Source organism: Squalius cephalus (assembly GCF_949319135.1).
Source record: "Squalius cephalus genome assembly, chromosome: 2".
Classification (NCBI taxonomy): domain Eukaryota; kingdom Metazoa; phylum Chordata; class Actinopteri; order Cypriniformes; family Leuciscidae; genus Squalius; species Squalius cephalus.
The window spans coordinates 5306466-5323143 of NC_137123.1; the positions used below are offsets into that span (position 1 = coordinate 5306466).

A 16678-nucleotide genomic window follows, 5' to 3' on the forward strand; every position below is an offset into this window, starting at 1 on the left:
ATAATATTTTAATAATTTGACTATACATTTGCACGTTCATGGTTCTCTGATGTTGGTAATGGTCACATGGCATGCAAGTAAAGCAATTAACATTTTTGAAAAATGTTCTAGATTGTGTTATTGGTCATGAAGTGGTGGTGTGTGTGTGTGTGTGTGTGTGTGTGTGTGTGTGTGTGTGTGTGTGTGTGTGTGTGTGTGTGTGTGTGTGTGTGTGTTAGTGTGGCGTATTTAGCTGGGTGTCTGGTCAAGATTCTTCATGACAATCAGCCAGAGCTCAAAATCACCAGACAGGATTTCCTGTGTGTTCAGATCGCTGGACTGTGTCACGACTTGGGTGAGTAGCACTAATGCTTATGGATATATAAAACACCTGCAACTTTTATAATGAAATCTTCATCTCACGATTGTGTTAATTTTAATAATTTTTTAAAAGTACTGTTCATTACTTTGTGTATTAATTTGTGAGGAAAAAGTTATTTTAAAAATTGATTTCTAAGTAGATTAAAAATCACAAGTAAGAGAAACCTATTTAAAACGTGTAATACATAAATACAAATGTTGTCTTTATTAATTTTAATTATATATATATTTTTTTAGGTCATGGTCCATTTTCCCATGTATTTGATGGCCTGGTTATTCCTAAAGTCAAAAAGATTAAACAAATAAGAGGTAAGTTTCAGTGTGAAATGAGATATAATCAGAAAGATCTGTGGACATGCAAATTTCTCATTTATGACATTGGGGAAAAACTTTTATGTGTGCATGTCTGGTAAATGAACCTGAAAGAGTTAAGTTATGTACAAAATATGACTTACAAACCATCTGTGACCTGCTTCTTATTCTTAGGCTTGCCTGATGATATCCCTGAGAAGTGGAAGGTGAGAATGAACACATTGTTCATGCACACAATGCAGTTGAGCTCTGTAATATATGTATTTATGATTTCATCTGTCTTTGTGTCTTTACTGCAGCATGAGCAGATGTCAGTGCTGATGTTTGATGACATTGTGAAGAGTCTGAAGACTGAGAATGAGAATGTTTTAAAGGAGCACGGACTGGATGATAAAGACGTCACCTTCATTAAAGAGTTAATCGAAGGGGCAAAAGATTCAGTTGCTGAAGTACGTGCTGTTATTCTAGCTGTGTTAATAAAACTGAGTAACTTAAACGTAGTGGAAAATGTTGAAGTGAAACAGATATTGCTTTTCTTTTCAGTGGACATACAAGGGCAGAGCTGAAGACAAATCCTTCCTGTATGAGATTGTGGCAAACAAACAGAATGGCATTGATGTGGACAAATGGGACTATTTCGCACGGTAGATATGATTGGCTGATGGCAACACAAGAACACATAAAGTCACAAATATAAGACCTTATTCATAATTTAGCTTTGTTTTAATCTCTTGTAGGTCGTAGTATGTCAGTTTAAAATAAAGGCACCAAAGAACTATTGCAAACAGAGCCAAGCTGACGTTTAATATTTATCATTGTATTTTTTTTTTTATTATTACTTATTTCTCAGAGACTGTCATCACCTCGGCATTCGTAACAGTTTTGACCATCATCGTCTGCTGAAGTTCGCTCGAGTCTGTAAAATAAACGGGAGAAATCACATCTGCTTCAGAGACAAGGTGCATGATACTACCCAAACATTTACATTTCATTATTTATACAATTTTCATATATCTTTTTTTGTCCAGATATCTGTTTAAAAATGTGGCAGTTTGTTTCTTTGGACAAATCTAAAAAAACTGACCATCTGTCTGGATCTGTGACACTGGTGTTTGTATGTCTAACAGGAGGCAGATAATGTTTATGACATGTTTCGCACTCGATACACTCTCCATCGCCAGGCCTACCAGCACAAGATCTGCAACATCATTGAAGAGATGTGAGTCTCTCTGTTTTCAGTGAATATGTACCCTGGAAATCCAGATTTCTCGCGAGAGCACATGGTGAATTTGCTCAGCGAGTCACTCTGGCATTGAGTAATAATGATGCTCATTAACTATGCCCTTGTATCCGAGCTGCATCAATCACATGGGGTTATCTGATATAGGCGGGCCAGAGGCGAGATGACGACAGCGCTGTGACATCCAAGTCATTAGTAAACATTGCAAGATGGCTATGGATGAACACCAGTTGTTTGAAACAGCTTTGGCCGCTACAATGAACGAGTTAGACTTGGCTTTTTTATCTAAAAGCGGAACAGAAGACGCCGCTCGAATCGTTCCTTTGCAAAAAGGACGTTTTTGCTGTTTTGCCGACCGGATACGTCAAAAGTCTAATCTACCATTTAGCTCCGCTGGTAGCTAAGCGTATGGGGCTTGTTTTGATTGGTCGTAGTGTTATCCAATGGCGTGCAGTGATATTTTCAAATGCATGCTTGGTGCCGCCCCTCGAGTTTCATTACTCAATGCCAGACCCTTAATCTTTCAGATTTGGGTCTGGATTTCCAGGCTAGTAAATATGTCCTGCTGTACACAATTTATCATCCTTTGCTCATGCTTGTTCTTCTTTACATGACATTACACAAATTCAGCATTAGACCTTTTTGGGCCTTTGTTTTTGAATGTATTGCATTTATTGGACCCTATGAAATCAGTTTTATTTTTTCAAAAATTCCTTTTTTTTTCAAAACTTCAATAAAAATGACATTTCCCTTTCGAGGGAAATAACGCTATGTCATGCCTCTGCGTGATTGGGCTGATTTAGTAAAATGGCACATAGTCTTAGAGTTGAACATTGACTAACTGGGACCAAGTTCAGGAAGCCGACAGACTGGCTAAACACACCTTCTGCTAGCTGTCTCACATCACTGAGGTCAGATAAATCCCAACACATAGAGACTCTTGCACCTAGATATCATCACAGAGAGACTTACAAAATAAATACAAAAAACTCTTGAGCCATTTGCAAGCTATGGATTTATAGTTATTTTATTCTGTCATGATAATAATAATAATAATTTGTTACATTTATATAGCACTTTTCTGGGTACTCAAAGCGCTTTTTGAGGGAATCTCCTCAACCACCACCAATGTGCAGCACCACCTGGATGATGCGACGGACATATTGTGCCAGAACGCCCACCACACACCAAATTATTGGTGGAGAGGAGACAGTGATGAAACCAATCAGTATATGGGGATGATTAGGAGGCCATGATGGACAGAGACCAAGGGGTAAATTTGGCCAGGACGCCGGGGTTACACCACTACTCTTTTTCGAAGGACATTTAATGACCACAGAGAGTCAGGACCTCGGTTTAACGTCTCATCCGAAGGACGGTGCTCTTTGACAATATAGCATCCCCATCACTAGGTCATTAGAACCCACACAGACCACAGGGTGAGCGCCCACTGCTGGCCTCACTAACACCTCTTCCAGCAGCAACCTGGTTTTCTCAGGAGGTCTCCCATCCAGGTACTAACCAGGCTCAGCCCAGCTTCAGTGGGCAACCAGTCTTGGGCTACAGGGAAATATGGCATATTGAGAAGACAGTTTGGTGGACTTAGTCTCTTTGTTTTATTTAATATACGCAGCAGCAGAATAAACTCATTGTCATCTCTGTGACCGACTCTATTGACTAGCAACCCTGGACCCTGCAGTTAACAGTCAATCACAAACTCATGTGTAGACATATCACTACACCTCCCCTTTTTAAAGTTCTACTTAATATTATTAAGTATCATTCTTCTTCTTCTTCTTCTTCTTCTTCTTCTTTACGTTTACGTTATAGAATTCATTAATCTTTGCAGTCTGTGTTAATTCTCTACCAGCAAGGGTTCTTTTGCAGGTAAGTGTACGTGGGTGTTGTGTGATGAAAATTGAGGTATTAGACCCATTCATAGAGTTTGTGGTTAAATCAGTCTCAAAAGAGGGTCTATCAGTTAATTCACTGTTTCTATGTACAATCTGTCTGTCGGGTGTTTCAGGTGTTTCTGATGTCTCAGGAACACTCTGGATGTGTCTCCGGTTCCGACGAGAGACCTTCCTTTGTTTGTAAAATGTATGACCTGGGTTCAGGAGCTTTTTCTCCATTCAACTTAACATTCACGCTTTGTCCTCGATTTAAGTCAGGTAAACTGCATGCTGAGACGTGTCGGTTGGAGAAGTACTGGTATGGCTGCTTGGTTTGTTTGTCCTTACTTCTGACTTTTTCATAGTCAATTGGACTAGGTAGCAGGTGTAGAATGATAGCTCATAAGAGCTAGCTGTGGATCAGACTATCTGAGCATCCACTTTCTAATAGCAACGCTTCTTTCAGCAGCACCATTAGCCTGCGTATAGTTAGGACTGGAAGTAGTGTGAGTGAATTTGTATGTCATGAAAAAGTCAGAAAAATTCAAGAGACCGATACCATCTCTTGAATGGTACAAGACAGGTCTTGAACCATTCAAGCGATGGTATCGGTCCAGTTCCAAACGAACTCTGGTATGGTTCAAATTTCTGTTCAATGAATGGATGAACTTAGCACACATGTGTTTTTGTTTACAAATGTTGGTTAATTTGCAAAAAGGGCAGTGTGAAAGTGAACCACACCAAAAAAAATAAAAATAAAAAATCAAGACTGTATTTGGTCTGGACCAAAGCAAGTGAACTTGCAGACTTTCCTGCTGTGAATACACCCTTAAACTCTGCACATGCAGTGGAAATGAACTGAGTAGCATTGTCTATCACAAGTTCATATGGGATCCCCCAACGAACAAACATGTTTTTCAAATGTATAATGACCTACTGGCTTGTGCTGGCCTATACTTGTGCAATCTTAATATCACAACAATAATAGTCCACGACTATTAGGTATTTCTTGTCATTTAGTTCACAGATGTCACCCGCAATCTTTTGCCATGGACCGCTGGGAAGAGATGTAATAAGGCTCTCTCTTTTGTGTGGGCTTGTTGACTTGGCAAAACTCACACATCTTGACTATTTTTGTGATGTCTTTGCCAATACCAGGCCACCATACCGACATGTTAGCTCTTTCCCTGCATTTAGTGAGACCTTGATGGCGTGTGTGAAGCTGACGTAACACATCTTTTCTCTGTGAATCCTGGAATCAATATTCTGTCCTCATGCAACAAAAGTCCATCAACTTCAGAGAGATGAGCTCTGACAGTGTGAAACCTGTGGACAGTTGAGACATCTGACTGGGCCTTGTTGAATGTACTTACAAACTGACTGAAGATCAGAGTGAATCTTCTTGCGTGTCTTTCCTTGTGGCAATTAACTTGTCTTCACTTACATGTTTAATAGACAGTACTGCCTGTACACATACATTGATGTTGTCCTTTGTTTCAGACTCGCCCTGATGTGTCAACTGTTTGCCTGGAACATGCACGGCTTTGACATTAAATCTCATCAGGCACATTAGTAGTCGTTGACATCTTACCAGATCTTTGTCAATATTATACGTGTTTATCAAGAGCACAAGAGGCTTATTGTCAAGTCTGTCTATCGTGAGAACCGCACACATGCCCACACCCCGGGCATGTGTCTTTCTTTTCTGTGAGTAGCGGCACTCTCTTTATGTTAATGTCCTTTAACAGAAACAATGGGGTGTAGTCCGTTCTCATGCTCCTTCATCAGGGCTGCTCTGATGCAAACACCTTCCGTATTCAACTTGCGAAGAAAGTGTAACGCCTCTCACAGTTTTAATGTGTTATATGTGTGTCAAATGTGTTATGTTTATGTGTTATACAGTTAGTTACGATTTCATGCGTAACGCCAGTTATGGTTTTTTTTTTTTGTAAGTGTTATGACTGACTCAGGGTCAAAAGAATAGATAGGAGACCATGCCACAAACAAACGGTGCAACACATAAGATTATTGTGTATCTAACACAAATTTAAACAACAGAACCAAATATGGAGTGTGAATGTCAGTGTCAGTAGTGTAGGGCAGGTGCATGGTCATGCTTACCTGTGCCACCAGGGGGCTGTCAGCCCGGAGTGACTCACCCTCCAGCTTACCTTCTCTGATCAGCGCCAGTCTTTGTCTCTCCACATCTAACTTCTCCCGCTCCAAATCCTGCCTCATTCTTTCCATCGCCTGCTCTTTCTCCTGCTCAGCTTTAACACGTAACAAAAGCAACTCTTTCTGCTGCTCAAACGATAGACCAACTGGACTTACTCTTCCCGACAGAGATGATTCAACCAAAGTGTCAACTTTACCCGGCATCAAGACACCATTTTCCAACAATTTCACTTTCAAATTACCTTTAACATAATCCTTTGCCTTTCGGACATCCCCGATATCAACATTATATCAACTCTGCAATCCTGATCAATTGTTTCTTAGTACAAATATCTAATCCACGTTCATGTGGCGATTCAATAAAATCTTCCACCACTTCATCCATGGGTAACAAATTCACCAATAGAGACAAGAAGCTTAAGTGACAAATGTATCAGTACACACAGGCTTTCAACCACAGCCCAAGGACGGCGTTTCCCCTCCGTACCTCCATACTAAAACAATAGTGCAGCGAACCCCCTATTGGGAAACGCTGCTACACCTACATGGAAAAATGGCCAAAACTTACAAGTGCACATTAGCAAACGGTCACTTACCTTCACACGTCTCCAAAAACAGCAACTACTGCCAATACACACGCCCAAGCACTCCCGCTCGAGTACGCCAGCAAACAAATTACAACTAATCAAAACTAATCAAACTCAGGCATGTCTCCCAGAGCACAACAACTAACCATATAAGGACAATGACGTCACGTGATCTCCCCCTAACCGCCAATCAAGACGCACAGAAAACCACCATTCAAAGACGAACGAGCTACACTCGCTCTCATGTGCCCCTCAAGTGCTCCCAAACAAATGACTAAATCAAAGCACAACGCGCACTAAACAAAAACAAATTACTAGCAACAAAATGTGCAAAACCAATGGACGATCCTCCTTCAGTGATTCTGCTTGTTAACATCAGATTTCTTCAATAATGCTCAATCATCACTTAATTAATCACTTAATTATCTCATTAACTTTAACACTGCTTCAGTGTTACTTATAACACTCTGAGTGTGGATTATATAAACTCTAAACAGTGTTAATTTAACACTAGGGATTTTGCTTTGTACTTGTATGTTTTTCTATGTGTTAGGTTTGCAGAAGCGCTCGTATTAGCTGACCGTGATCTTCATGAAGAGAAACCTAAAGATATGCTGAAGATTTCTGAAGCCATAAAGACAGCAGAGGAATACAGCAAACTCACAGGTCAGCTCAAATCTAAAAAATGTACCAACCTTTCTCTGAGTGAGTCTGCTGCTAAAATATGAGTGGCACGTCTGGTTTTGGGAATTTATACTCAAAAGGACTGAAACAAATAATTTCAAATAGACTGCACTTCAGATAAATGAACCATAATATCTTCATCATTCTCCATTTTTAACTGTAAGGAAAATTATATAATGGTCTGAAGAAAGTAATTTGTTAATACTTTACACTATTTTAGCTAAAATAATGAATCTTCTGTCAGATGAGATCTTTGAGCAGATCTCATCCTCCAATGCTGATAATCTAAAGAAATCCAGAAACATCCTGGAAAAGATCATCAGGAGAAAACTGCCAAAGTTTGTGGGAGAAGCTCGTCTGACTGAGAAAAACAAGTCAAAGGTCAGAAAAGAAAAATACATTGGTTTAGTGACTGATATTGCCCATATTTAATGACTACACAACTTAATCCAGACAGTGTTTACTGTACAGCACTTGATTAACCCTTTCAAATCTGCAAATTCAGGAACAGCTGACAGAATCATGGAAAGCTGCAGTGCAGAAGTACAAACCCACTGACCCGACTGTTTCTCTGAACGCTGAAGAATTACCAGTTTATGTAAGTTATGTAGTTATTCAGTGCTTGGATGGAAAGTGATTAAGATTCAGGTTTTGTTCTGAAATAAAAACTCAACTGTTCAGTTTATTCATCCCTCACATCTGCCTTCATATCTTCACAAACAAATAATTTCATCTCTTACTCAGGTGGTTGATCTGGATCACGGCATGAAGGACAAAAACCCCATTGAATCCATCTATTTCTACAGCAAGAGGAATCCCAACCAAGCTTCAACCATTAAAGATTATCAGGTACTCATGACACTCAAACTGTTTTATTCCAGATCATTGCAGAATTTATTTGAAATGAGTGCCATGGTAACACTTTATTTTGATAGTCCATTTTAGACATTCTACTAACTATAAGTAACTTTGCAACTACATATCAACTAACTCTCATTAGAGTATTAGTAGACTGTCTGCTTAATATCTGCTAACACTTTATTTTGTTGGTCCCCCAACAGATATTCTACTAACTATAAGTAACTTGGCAACTACAAGTCAACTTATTCTACTAACCCGAACCCTAACACCTAACCATAACCTACCAGTCTACTGACAGTCCACTACAGCCTACTAATACTCTAATGAGAGTTAGTTGACATGTAGTTGAAAAGTTACTTATAGTTAGTAGAATGTCTAAAATGGACTATCAAAATAAAGTGTAACCCCATTCATTCCTTTATAGTGTTCTTTTGGTAAACCAATTGGACAGGGACTTGAACTTTGTAGTGTTGGGCTCAGTATAATTAATATTACTACATGATCAAATATCTTTATATAACTCATTGAGAGTGATACTTGTCTTGTGTTGACAGTTGTCCAGTTTCCTGCCAAAGAAGTTTAATGAAGAGCTTGTCAGAGTTTATTACAGAAGAACTGATGATCAGACAGCTGAAGATAAGATGGAGAAGTTGTTGTTGGAAGAGGCTGAGAAGTGCTTTCAGATCTGGTGTACAGAACATTTTGGACTCCCCTAGGCAGCTGAATTATTGATTCAAAAATAATTGAAAATATTATTTTCTGATTGAAAATAATTCTTCTCTGAGACTAAAACAAAAACATTTTAACAACACTCCCCCCCCAAAAAAAATAAAATAAAAAAATAAAATATAAATAAATAAACAAACATTTTTAACATTTTTAAACTATCTTTTAGAATTAACCATGTTTCTGGCTTTTAGAATATCTAACATTATGTACCTGACTTCCCCTAACTAACTCTAACATTATGATAAACTCTTACTTGACTTCCCCTTCTAGATCTAACAATATAACAAACTAAATCTTACTTCCCCTCCTTGGTCTAACCTTGTGACAAACTTTGAACAATGTACCAAAACGTTCTGTTCTTTGTCTGTATTATGTCATGAAATAATGAGTAATCAACTGAACTCTTAACCATTTACAATGTTTTTACTGATCTCATGAAATGGCGTATGTATGACACGCCAATTCGTATTTCCATTTTTGGCGTGTTATCAACACGCATAATCGCTTTTCAGCGTGTTTATCAACGCCGTTGATTTACGTTACATTACTGTATATAAATATATATGACCTACCCCAACCGCGTCCCTAAACCTACCCATCACTCGGGTTAATACCATTTATGAGTGTTCCCCTACCATCCTAGGAAAAAAAATATTGCTCCCCAGATGTAGATATACATTTTCCTCCGTTTCGCTCAGACATTTAACGGCGTACACATACACGCGGAATCACTCTGACGTTTAACGGCGTACACATACACGCGGAAAGCTCAAAATGCGTATAAATAACACTCCACTTGACTTGAAAGTGGCGTGTATGTTTACGCAAAGTCATGATGTCATGTTGCGATTTGAGATATTTTTGCTGATGCCAATAACTGAGGGTAAAAAAAGCTTGCTTTACCAATTGAACCGATCATATTGATAGAAGGTGACATGTTAGTCATGCTGATCTTATTTTTGATGTGTCTGTCTTTATCCTATAAAACCTGATGTATTCTTCTTTTTGGGTGAGATTCTCTGGAGAACTGCCCTGAGATCTCCCGGCCATGATTAAAGCAGTTAAAGGACACTTGCTGAAGTCTGTCTGGCATTAATGCTGCACAGCAAGATAGTTAGGAGAACAAGTGAGATGGGGGAAATCGATTGTAGACAAGGCCCAGATATACTAAATGTCGACTGTAGACGTTCAGGGATGTCGATTGTTGACAAGACCCAGATAAACTTCACTTTAGCTTTCTTTGCTGCTGCAAATGTGTTTGACAAACACACTGTCACAGCAGCCAAAAAAGACAAAAGATATAATAAGAGTTAAGAGCCCAACTAATGGAAACACTAATCACTGTTATGGTGACTTATTTTCTTCAGTGATTCTGCTTGTTAACAGGCTTATTAAGGCTGAGATGTCTTCATATTTAATATACACAGATTTTGTGGCTCAGATAAGGTCCAGTTGTGGTTTATTTCTTTGCTCTTGGCTGACATATGGCATTGCTATGGCCTGCTTGTGGCCCAGATCATCTTTCCACGTGTGCCAGATGTGGGCCGGATCTGGGACATCAAAATGTTGTTATGTGGGATGTGTCATTGATAAAATCAAAAAATTTCATTAAAAAATTACTCTTGTCACTAGAAAGCAAAACATAGCATTTTAAAACTGATATTAAATTCATATGGCAAGAGACAACACATAATTATGTTTCAGACCTCTGTGGACAAAACGTACAGTGATGTGTGTCCCTGTTGTATCTGTAACTATAACCTAGTCTAGTGCTGTATCTGTAACTATGACTGCAGGCAGAATCAGCATGAGGATTGGGGTTATACGTGATAACCTAGTCTAGTGGGTTGAGTCTCTGAATCTATACAATCTCTACACATTTCTACAGGTTTTCATTACCATCCTCCTTGACACATGAGCAAGACGACTTCAGATCATTGAGAAAAAGAGAAGATATCTCAAGGTAGAAAAGTGAAGGTAAGGCTTTATTATTGAAATTTATAAAAAAATATTAGATGCACTCAAGGGATAATTATGTATGAAATTATTAGATATTTCATAATATTTATTTATGTTTTAAAAACCTGATCTGTATAAACCAGAAGTTAAATTTTAGTAAAAAAAAAAAAAAAAATCACTGTTAAAAAACGTAAAAGTAAAAAAATAAAAAATAAAATAAAAAAATAATATATATATATTACAAAGTTCCAGATTAGGTCTTAAACTAGATTTAAGTACATTTAATTGTATATCATATATTTGTATTTCACAGTTTAATAAATAAATTTCTGATTTAGCGATATTGAGATCTATTCAAACTGATCAATTCTGAAGCTTCACTAATATTTGACTGTATACAGTCAATTACCCACTAAACAAAATGATGTCCAAAAGATGTCTTTTCAACGTCTTTGTCAGAAAAGTCGTACGTTGAAAAGACGTCCACTGAGGAGCCAGAATTAAAGTTTTTTTATGACGTATTTTTTTGACGTGTTCTGCACGTCCGATATAGACGTTCATGGAACCTCCGTACAAGGTTGATCTTGCTTAATCTTGGCTTTCTCTGCCACACCAATTGTTTTTTACAAACACAGTTGCAGCAGCCAACGAAAAGCTAACGCAAGAAAAACGGGGACCAAGAGCCCAACTAAAGCAAACACTGATCACCACAATGGTGACTTCAAATGAAACAAATATCAACATCTAAACCTCTGTTAATTCTCACTAAGCTCTTCTGTAGACATCTGACAGAAATAGTCAAAGTATATGTATTTTATGTCTGTGTTAAGGGCAGCACAAAGTCTTTCCTTCAGATCTGGTTTCTCTCATGATCCAAAGATGTGTGATTTACAGATGTGTCTTATGTTCATGATTTTTGGACAAACACAAACTGTCTGTGAGTTGCTTTGCAATTACAAAAGGAAATTACATTGAAATAAACATGAGCTTTAATTTAATGCATCCTGAGAGTTTTTATTTGGTCGAGAAACAGTATAAATTATATCTAAATGAGACCATAAATGATGTTCACAATGGCCACATTTGAACTAGTTTTTAACCTTGTACGGAGGTTCCATGAAAGTCTATATCGGATGTGCAGAACATGTAAAAAAAAAAAAAAAAACATCATAAAAACTTTAATTCTGGCTCCTCAGTGGACGTCTTTTCAACGTACGCTTTTGTGACAAAGACATTGAAAAGACGTCTTTTGAACATCATTTTGTTTAGTGGGTAATATTTGACTGTATACAGATTTTTGTTATACAGATATGAAATGGCATGAGGGGAGTAAAGGATGACTTAAATATATGCAAATATATAGGTCATGCAAAAATATAGCATTTGTCATTTCTTCTGTTAGCCTTTCTTAAGGACTTTTACATGTTCTCTGTTGTTATTGTTTCTGTGTTCATTGTGTCCTATGGCAATGGCCGTGTTTGTTCCCCTGTTCCCCAGGTGTGTCTTGTTATTGTTAAGCTTGTTTGCCCCTGTGTATTTAAACCCCTGTGTTTCCTGTGTTCTTGGTCAGGTCTCGTCCTACATGGATTGGATGCACGTTTTGGGATGCTCATTCTGTTATCTGAAATGCTCATTTTCACTCAATCTCCTGTTAATCTTGAGTACCTATAGAGTAGTATTGCATCCTTCATATCTCCAAAAAGTCTTTAGTTTTATTATATTTATAAAAGAAAGATAGGCTGTACCGAGTCTTTCCGGAAAAAAACGAGCGGCTGAAGGCGGGCCGTGTGGGCGGAGCTAAAGCTGTGCTAACGCGCCGAGCTAACTTTAACAACACACAGAGACATTTGAAGCAGTTTTACTCACCGCCCGGTTCCAACGCACGACCACGAACCTTTATCATTGTGACTGCTCGATCCTTAAGCATTAGACGATCTGCAAATCCGTCGATCTGGGCTTTGTTTATAAAACAATCATCGTCGAAATGCAGGGAACAAACAGTCTTGCACAACCTGCGTTGATGCTCTGGAAAAACAAACTCCATCCACTGGTCCCTTAACGCTGAGTTCTTTGGGAATCTGTGCAGGGTTGTCTTGCCCTGGCAACCAAAAACCCACTTCTTTGGTGACATTGACTTCCCTAAAGCCGAGCATAGCGCTTTGATGGCGAACTGCTTTCGATCTCTTGCTCTGGTCTACGGTTGCGCGCGCGCGCCCGCGTACTTCCGGAGAAGTGCCCTTAGGACCCGTATAAGGAAATTCCGCTACATCTGACGTCACACATGCCCATACTCGAAAAAAACTTTCCGAAACTTGTGACAAACCAGAAGGAGCATTTTTGGAACAGAAATACTCCTTCAAACGTACAATTTAATTTTTTAAACTTTGTCCATGTTTAGCATGGGAATCCAACTCTTTAACAGAGTAAAAAACTCAGTATGAGGAGAGTCTCCGCATAAAAGACTGCAGATCAACGTGCTTCTGCATTTCTCTCTGATACAGTAGAATTAAATTAAATGTGGAGGATTTTATCTTTGACAAGATGATTGACAGGTCAGTTTACGTGATGGGATGCGTGTAACTAAGCGAAAGAAAGCAAACATGTCTCCCAAAGCTCTTAAATGCATGGGGCAAACAAAGGAGGAGTATTAACGAGGAGACTAATATAATGGATATAATGACTTATTAACTAGACAGAGCTGAAACGGTGTTAAAGAATCAAACACATGGGAAAATGTGAGTCAAAGGAAAACCAGCAATTGAACAATAATTCAGACAAAACATAACAAAACTCTGAAAAGCCTGTGAACGTGAACATATCTAAACCTGTACCTATTATTCTTGTAGAAATTAAATGTCTAAACAGTAATGTGAATATTGTTTGTAAATGGTTGTCATATTTACTCAAAGTAAAAGTATTTACAATAATTTTGTGCAAATACCAGACCCTTAGCCTGGCAAGCCAGACCTACATCAAGATGTTAGGTCTGGCAACTCTCCATAGACACGGCTCAATCCGAGGGGCGGGATAAACGGCTGTCCTTCAAATTCCCTTTGCACGCAATAGGACATCGCTTCAACCAACCAGAGCGTTTTCACTACAGCGGAGCTAACGTTAGTTAGATGATATATTCAACTTTTGCCATATCTGGCCGACAAAACTACGAACACATCTTCCTTTTTTAAAGAATGACTTAAGTGCCGTTCTTTGCTCTTTTCTCAAAGAAAAACTTAACTCCAAGTCCTCCAGAGTCGCGGCCAAAGCCGATTCGAAAGACTGTTCTCCAGCAGCAGCCGCCATTCTTTGTTTTCAAGTCGCAGCCAGGGAACCGTCGCAACTCTGTCGTCATTATGTTAAGCCCGCCCCACCTACTCTATACACGATGTGATTGGCCTGACCTAATTTAGGTTTTTGCAGCTCAAAAGTCAACGGAGAGTTGCTAGACTACCCTGGCTGCAAAATACATTTTGCTGCCGCTAGGGTGCGTCTAGATTTCTAGGCTACCAGACCCTTGCAACGCTAGGCAATATACAGCAGCAAATAAGATTGTGGTTGATCCTATTAAAAAATCCACTTTTTGCATGTTAAAACCCCAAGCTTGTTAATGTTTCTTTCTTGCCCTTTATATTTTCTTATAGCACTAATCAGGTCGCTGTTCTCTGCAGTGTTATACATTGATGTTTTTTTGCTGTACATTGTGGGATTTGTATTAGGGTTTGAGTGTTTGAGATTTAGCTCTTAAAATGATTCCCTCATCAATGCCCTGAATACTGAACAAGGGAGTTTCCAACCAGCAAGTTTGGGAAATATTCTGATCACAACATTATGAATTCACATTATGGTCTCTGTAGCAAAAGTTTATAAAGAAAAACCCTGCATATTTTTTTAATTGAAAACAAAGGCGAGCCGCATGCTTAATTACATTGCCCAGTGTGTCAAAGACGGGTTCTTCACCTTTACTCAAGTATCTAAAGCACATGATCAAAACTTTATGACACACCCTCACATTTTACTGACAAGAAGCTTCCTGATAGCATGCTGTAATGTAGTGGGTTGAGTCTGTGAATCTATAAAATCTCTACGCAGTTCTACAGATGCTCATTATCATCATCCTCTTTTTCTTCGACAAAGAAATCAACAGGTCATTGAGAGAACGTCAAAATGTCTGAAAATACAACAGATGTTGAGGACATTCTTTGTGATGTAAAAAGGATTTACAAGAAACATGAAGGTAATGTTTTCACTTGATGAAATTTACACTTGTTTTTTTTTTTAATTTGCAAATTACATTTTAGCAAACCATAAGAATGCAATAAAGGGTTACCTATTAAATTATAAATATGTATTGTAAGTTTTCAATTCACAATCTGTATAACCCAATTTGAAGACCGGGGCTAGTAACCTTTTTTTGTCCCATTATCCCCTAGTTAAAGTGATATTTCACCCAATAATGAAAAGTCTGTCATCAATTATCCACACTGTTGTTCCAAACCTGTATGTCTTTGGTCTGCTCAACACAAATAAAGATATTTTAAAGAATGTTTGTAACCAATTTTGGAACTAAGCACCATTGACTTCCATAGTCTTTTTCTCCTACTATGGAGGTCAGTGGTGCCCCAAAACTGTATACATTCTTCAAAATATCTTCCACCACTAAATAACTTAACAAATCAGAAGCACACACAAATTGGAGCATTTATGTGAATAGTCCTCTGTGTATCGCGTTACTTTTTTTTATGCAAAGTTTCAATTCTGTGTCACTTATGTGCATCAAAATAAATGGAGCTTAAATGGAATAGTTGATGATCCCCCTATTTGTATGCACATTTTGGCATATCACAGAAAAAACACTGGATGGGAACACCAAGATGCACATATATTTTAAAAATGCTCATAAAAAGAGCATGCACTTAATTGAGTCAGATTTTTTTTTTATGCGCAATTGCGCTTAAATTATGATGGAAACACATTACCTAATAAAAAACAAACTCAAGTTACTCTGGCTCAGCATCAGCTGTGATTGGATAACTGGAGTAACCAGCAGACCAATGGCATCGCAGCGTCTTTGATCAGAATGATTTGGTTTAATTCCCTCCAGAAGCGTCTCACACGATTGTTCCCAAACACCAGTATCCGAACGCAAGAGAACATGACAGCGTTTATTGTGTTTCGTCTGACTCTTAGAGACAAACTCATTTATGATGGAGGGAAAAGAGCCACAGTAATATTTTTCATACATTTTAATAAATTATTCCAGGATTAAGACTAAACTAAAGAAAATTTAGTTGCAAAAAATTTGTTCTCAGTTTATTGAAATGAACATATGCAAACCTTTCTCTGCCATTGTAAGATTTTTGAAAACTATCACTTGTGAACCCTCACTAATATTTTCTTATTGTTAAGGCTACTGCTTTTTAAGCCGACTCTAAATATTTCTATGAAAGTATTTCTAACAGACAAAATGTCTCTCTGCAGAGAAAAGCAAGACAAAAATCACTGAGGATTTGCAAAACATCATACAGAAATACTCCCTAGACTTTTCAAAGGACATCACGAAGGCAAGTGATGCATCTATAGGAGAGGAGAACGCTTTCCTGGATATACTGTAAATTTAGCCTAAATGTCATTAGTCATATGAATATGAATATGTGGTGTTTAACTGCAGGGCTGTCTGCACAGCAAAATCCCCAGTGTTAAATTAACACTCCTCAGTGTTTATATGTGTCCACACTACAGGGTGTTAAAAATTAACACTGAACAGTGTTGAAGTTAATGAGTTAATTAAGTTAACACTGAAGCAGTGTTGAAGTTAATGCGATAATTAAGTGATTAATTAAGTGATGATTGGCCATTAGTGGTGACACCTGATGATAACAAGC

The 16678-nt window shown here is 38.1% G+C and overlaps 1 protein-coding gene across 1 annotated transcript in view; it reads left to right on the plus strand.

Annotated features, from left to right (window-relative positions):
* Positions 1–16678, plus strand: part of LOC307154713 (uncharacterized protein) — a gene marked incomplete at its 3' end in the record, with an annotated part of 118403 nt that overhangs the window by 6465 nt on the left and 95260 nt on the right. Inside the window, exons 3-8 of the mRNA XM_079864799.1 lie at positions 219–334; positions 598–669; positions 847–878; positions 972–1121; positions 1216–1316; positions 1523–1631. Coding sequence (XP_079720925.1) covers positions 219–334; positions 598–669; positions 847–878; positions 972–1121; positions 1216–1316; positions 1523–1631 — 580 coding nt within the window. The remainder of the gene's footprint in view (positions 1–218; positions 335–597; positions 670–846; positions 879–971; positions 1122–1215; positions 1317–1522; positions 1632–16678) is intronic.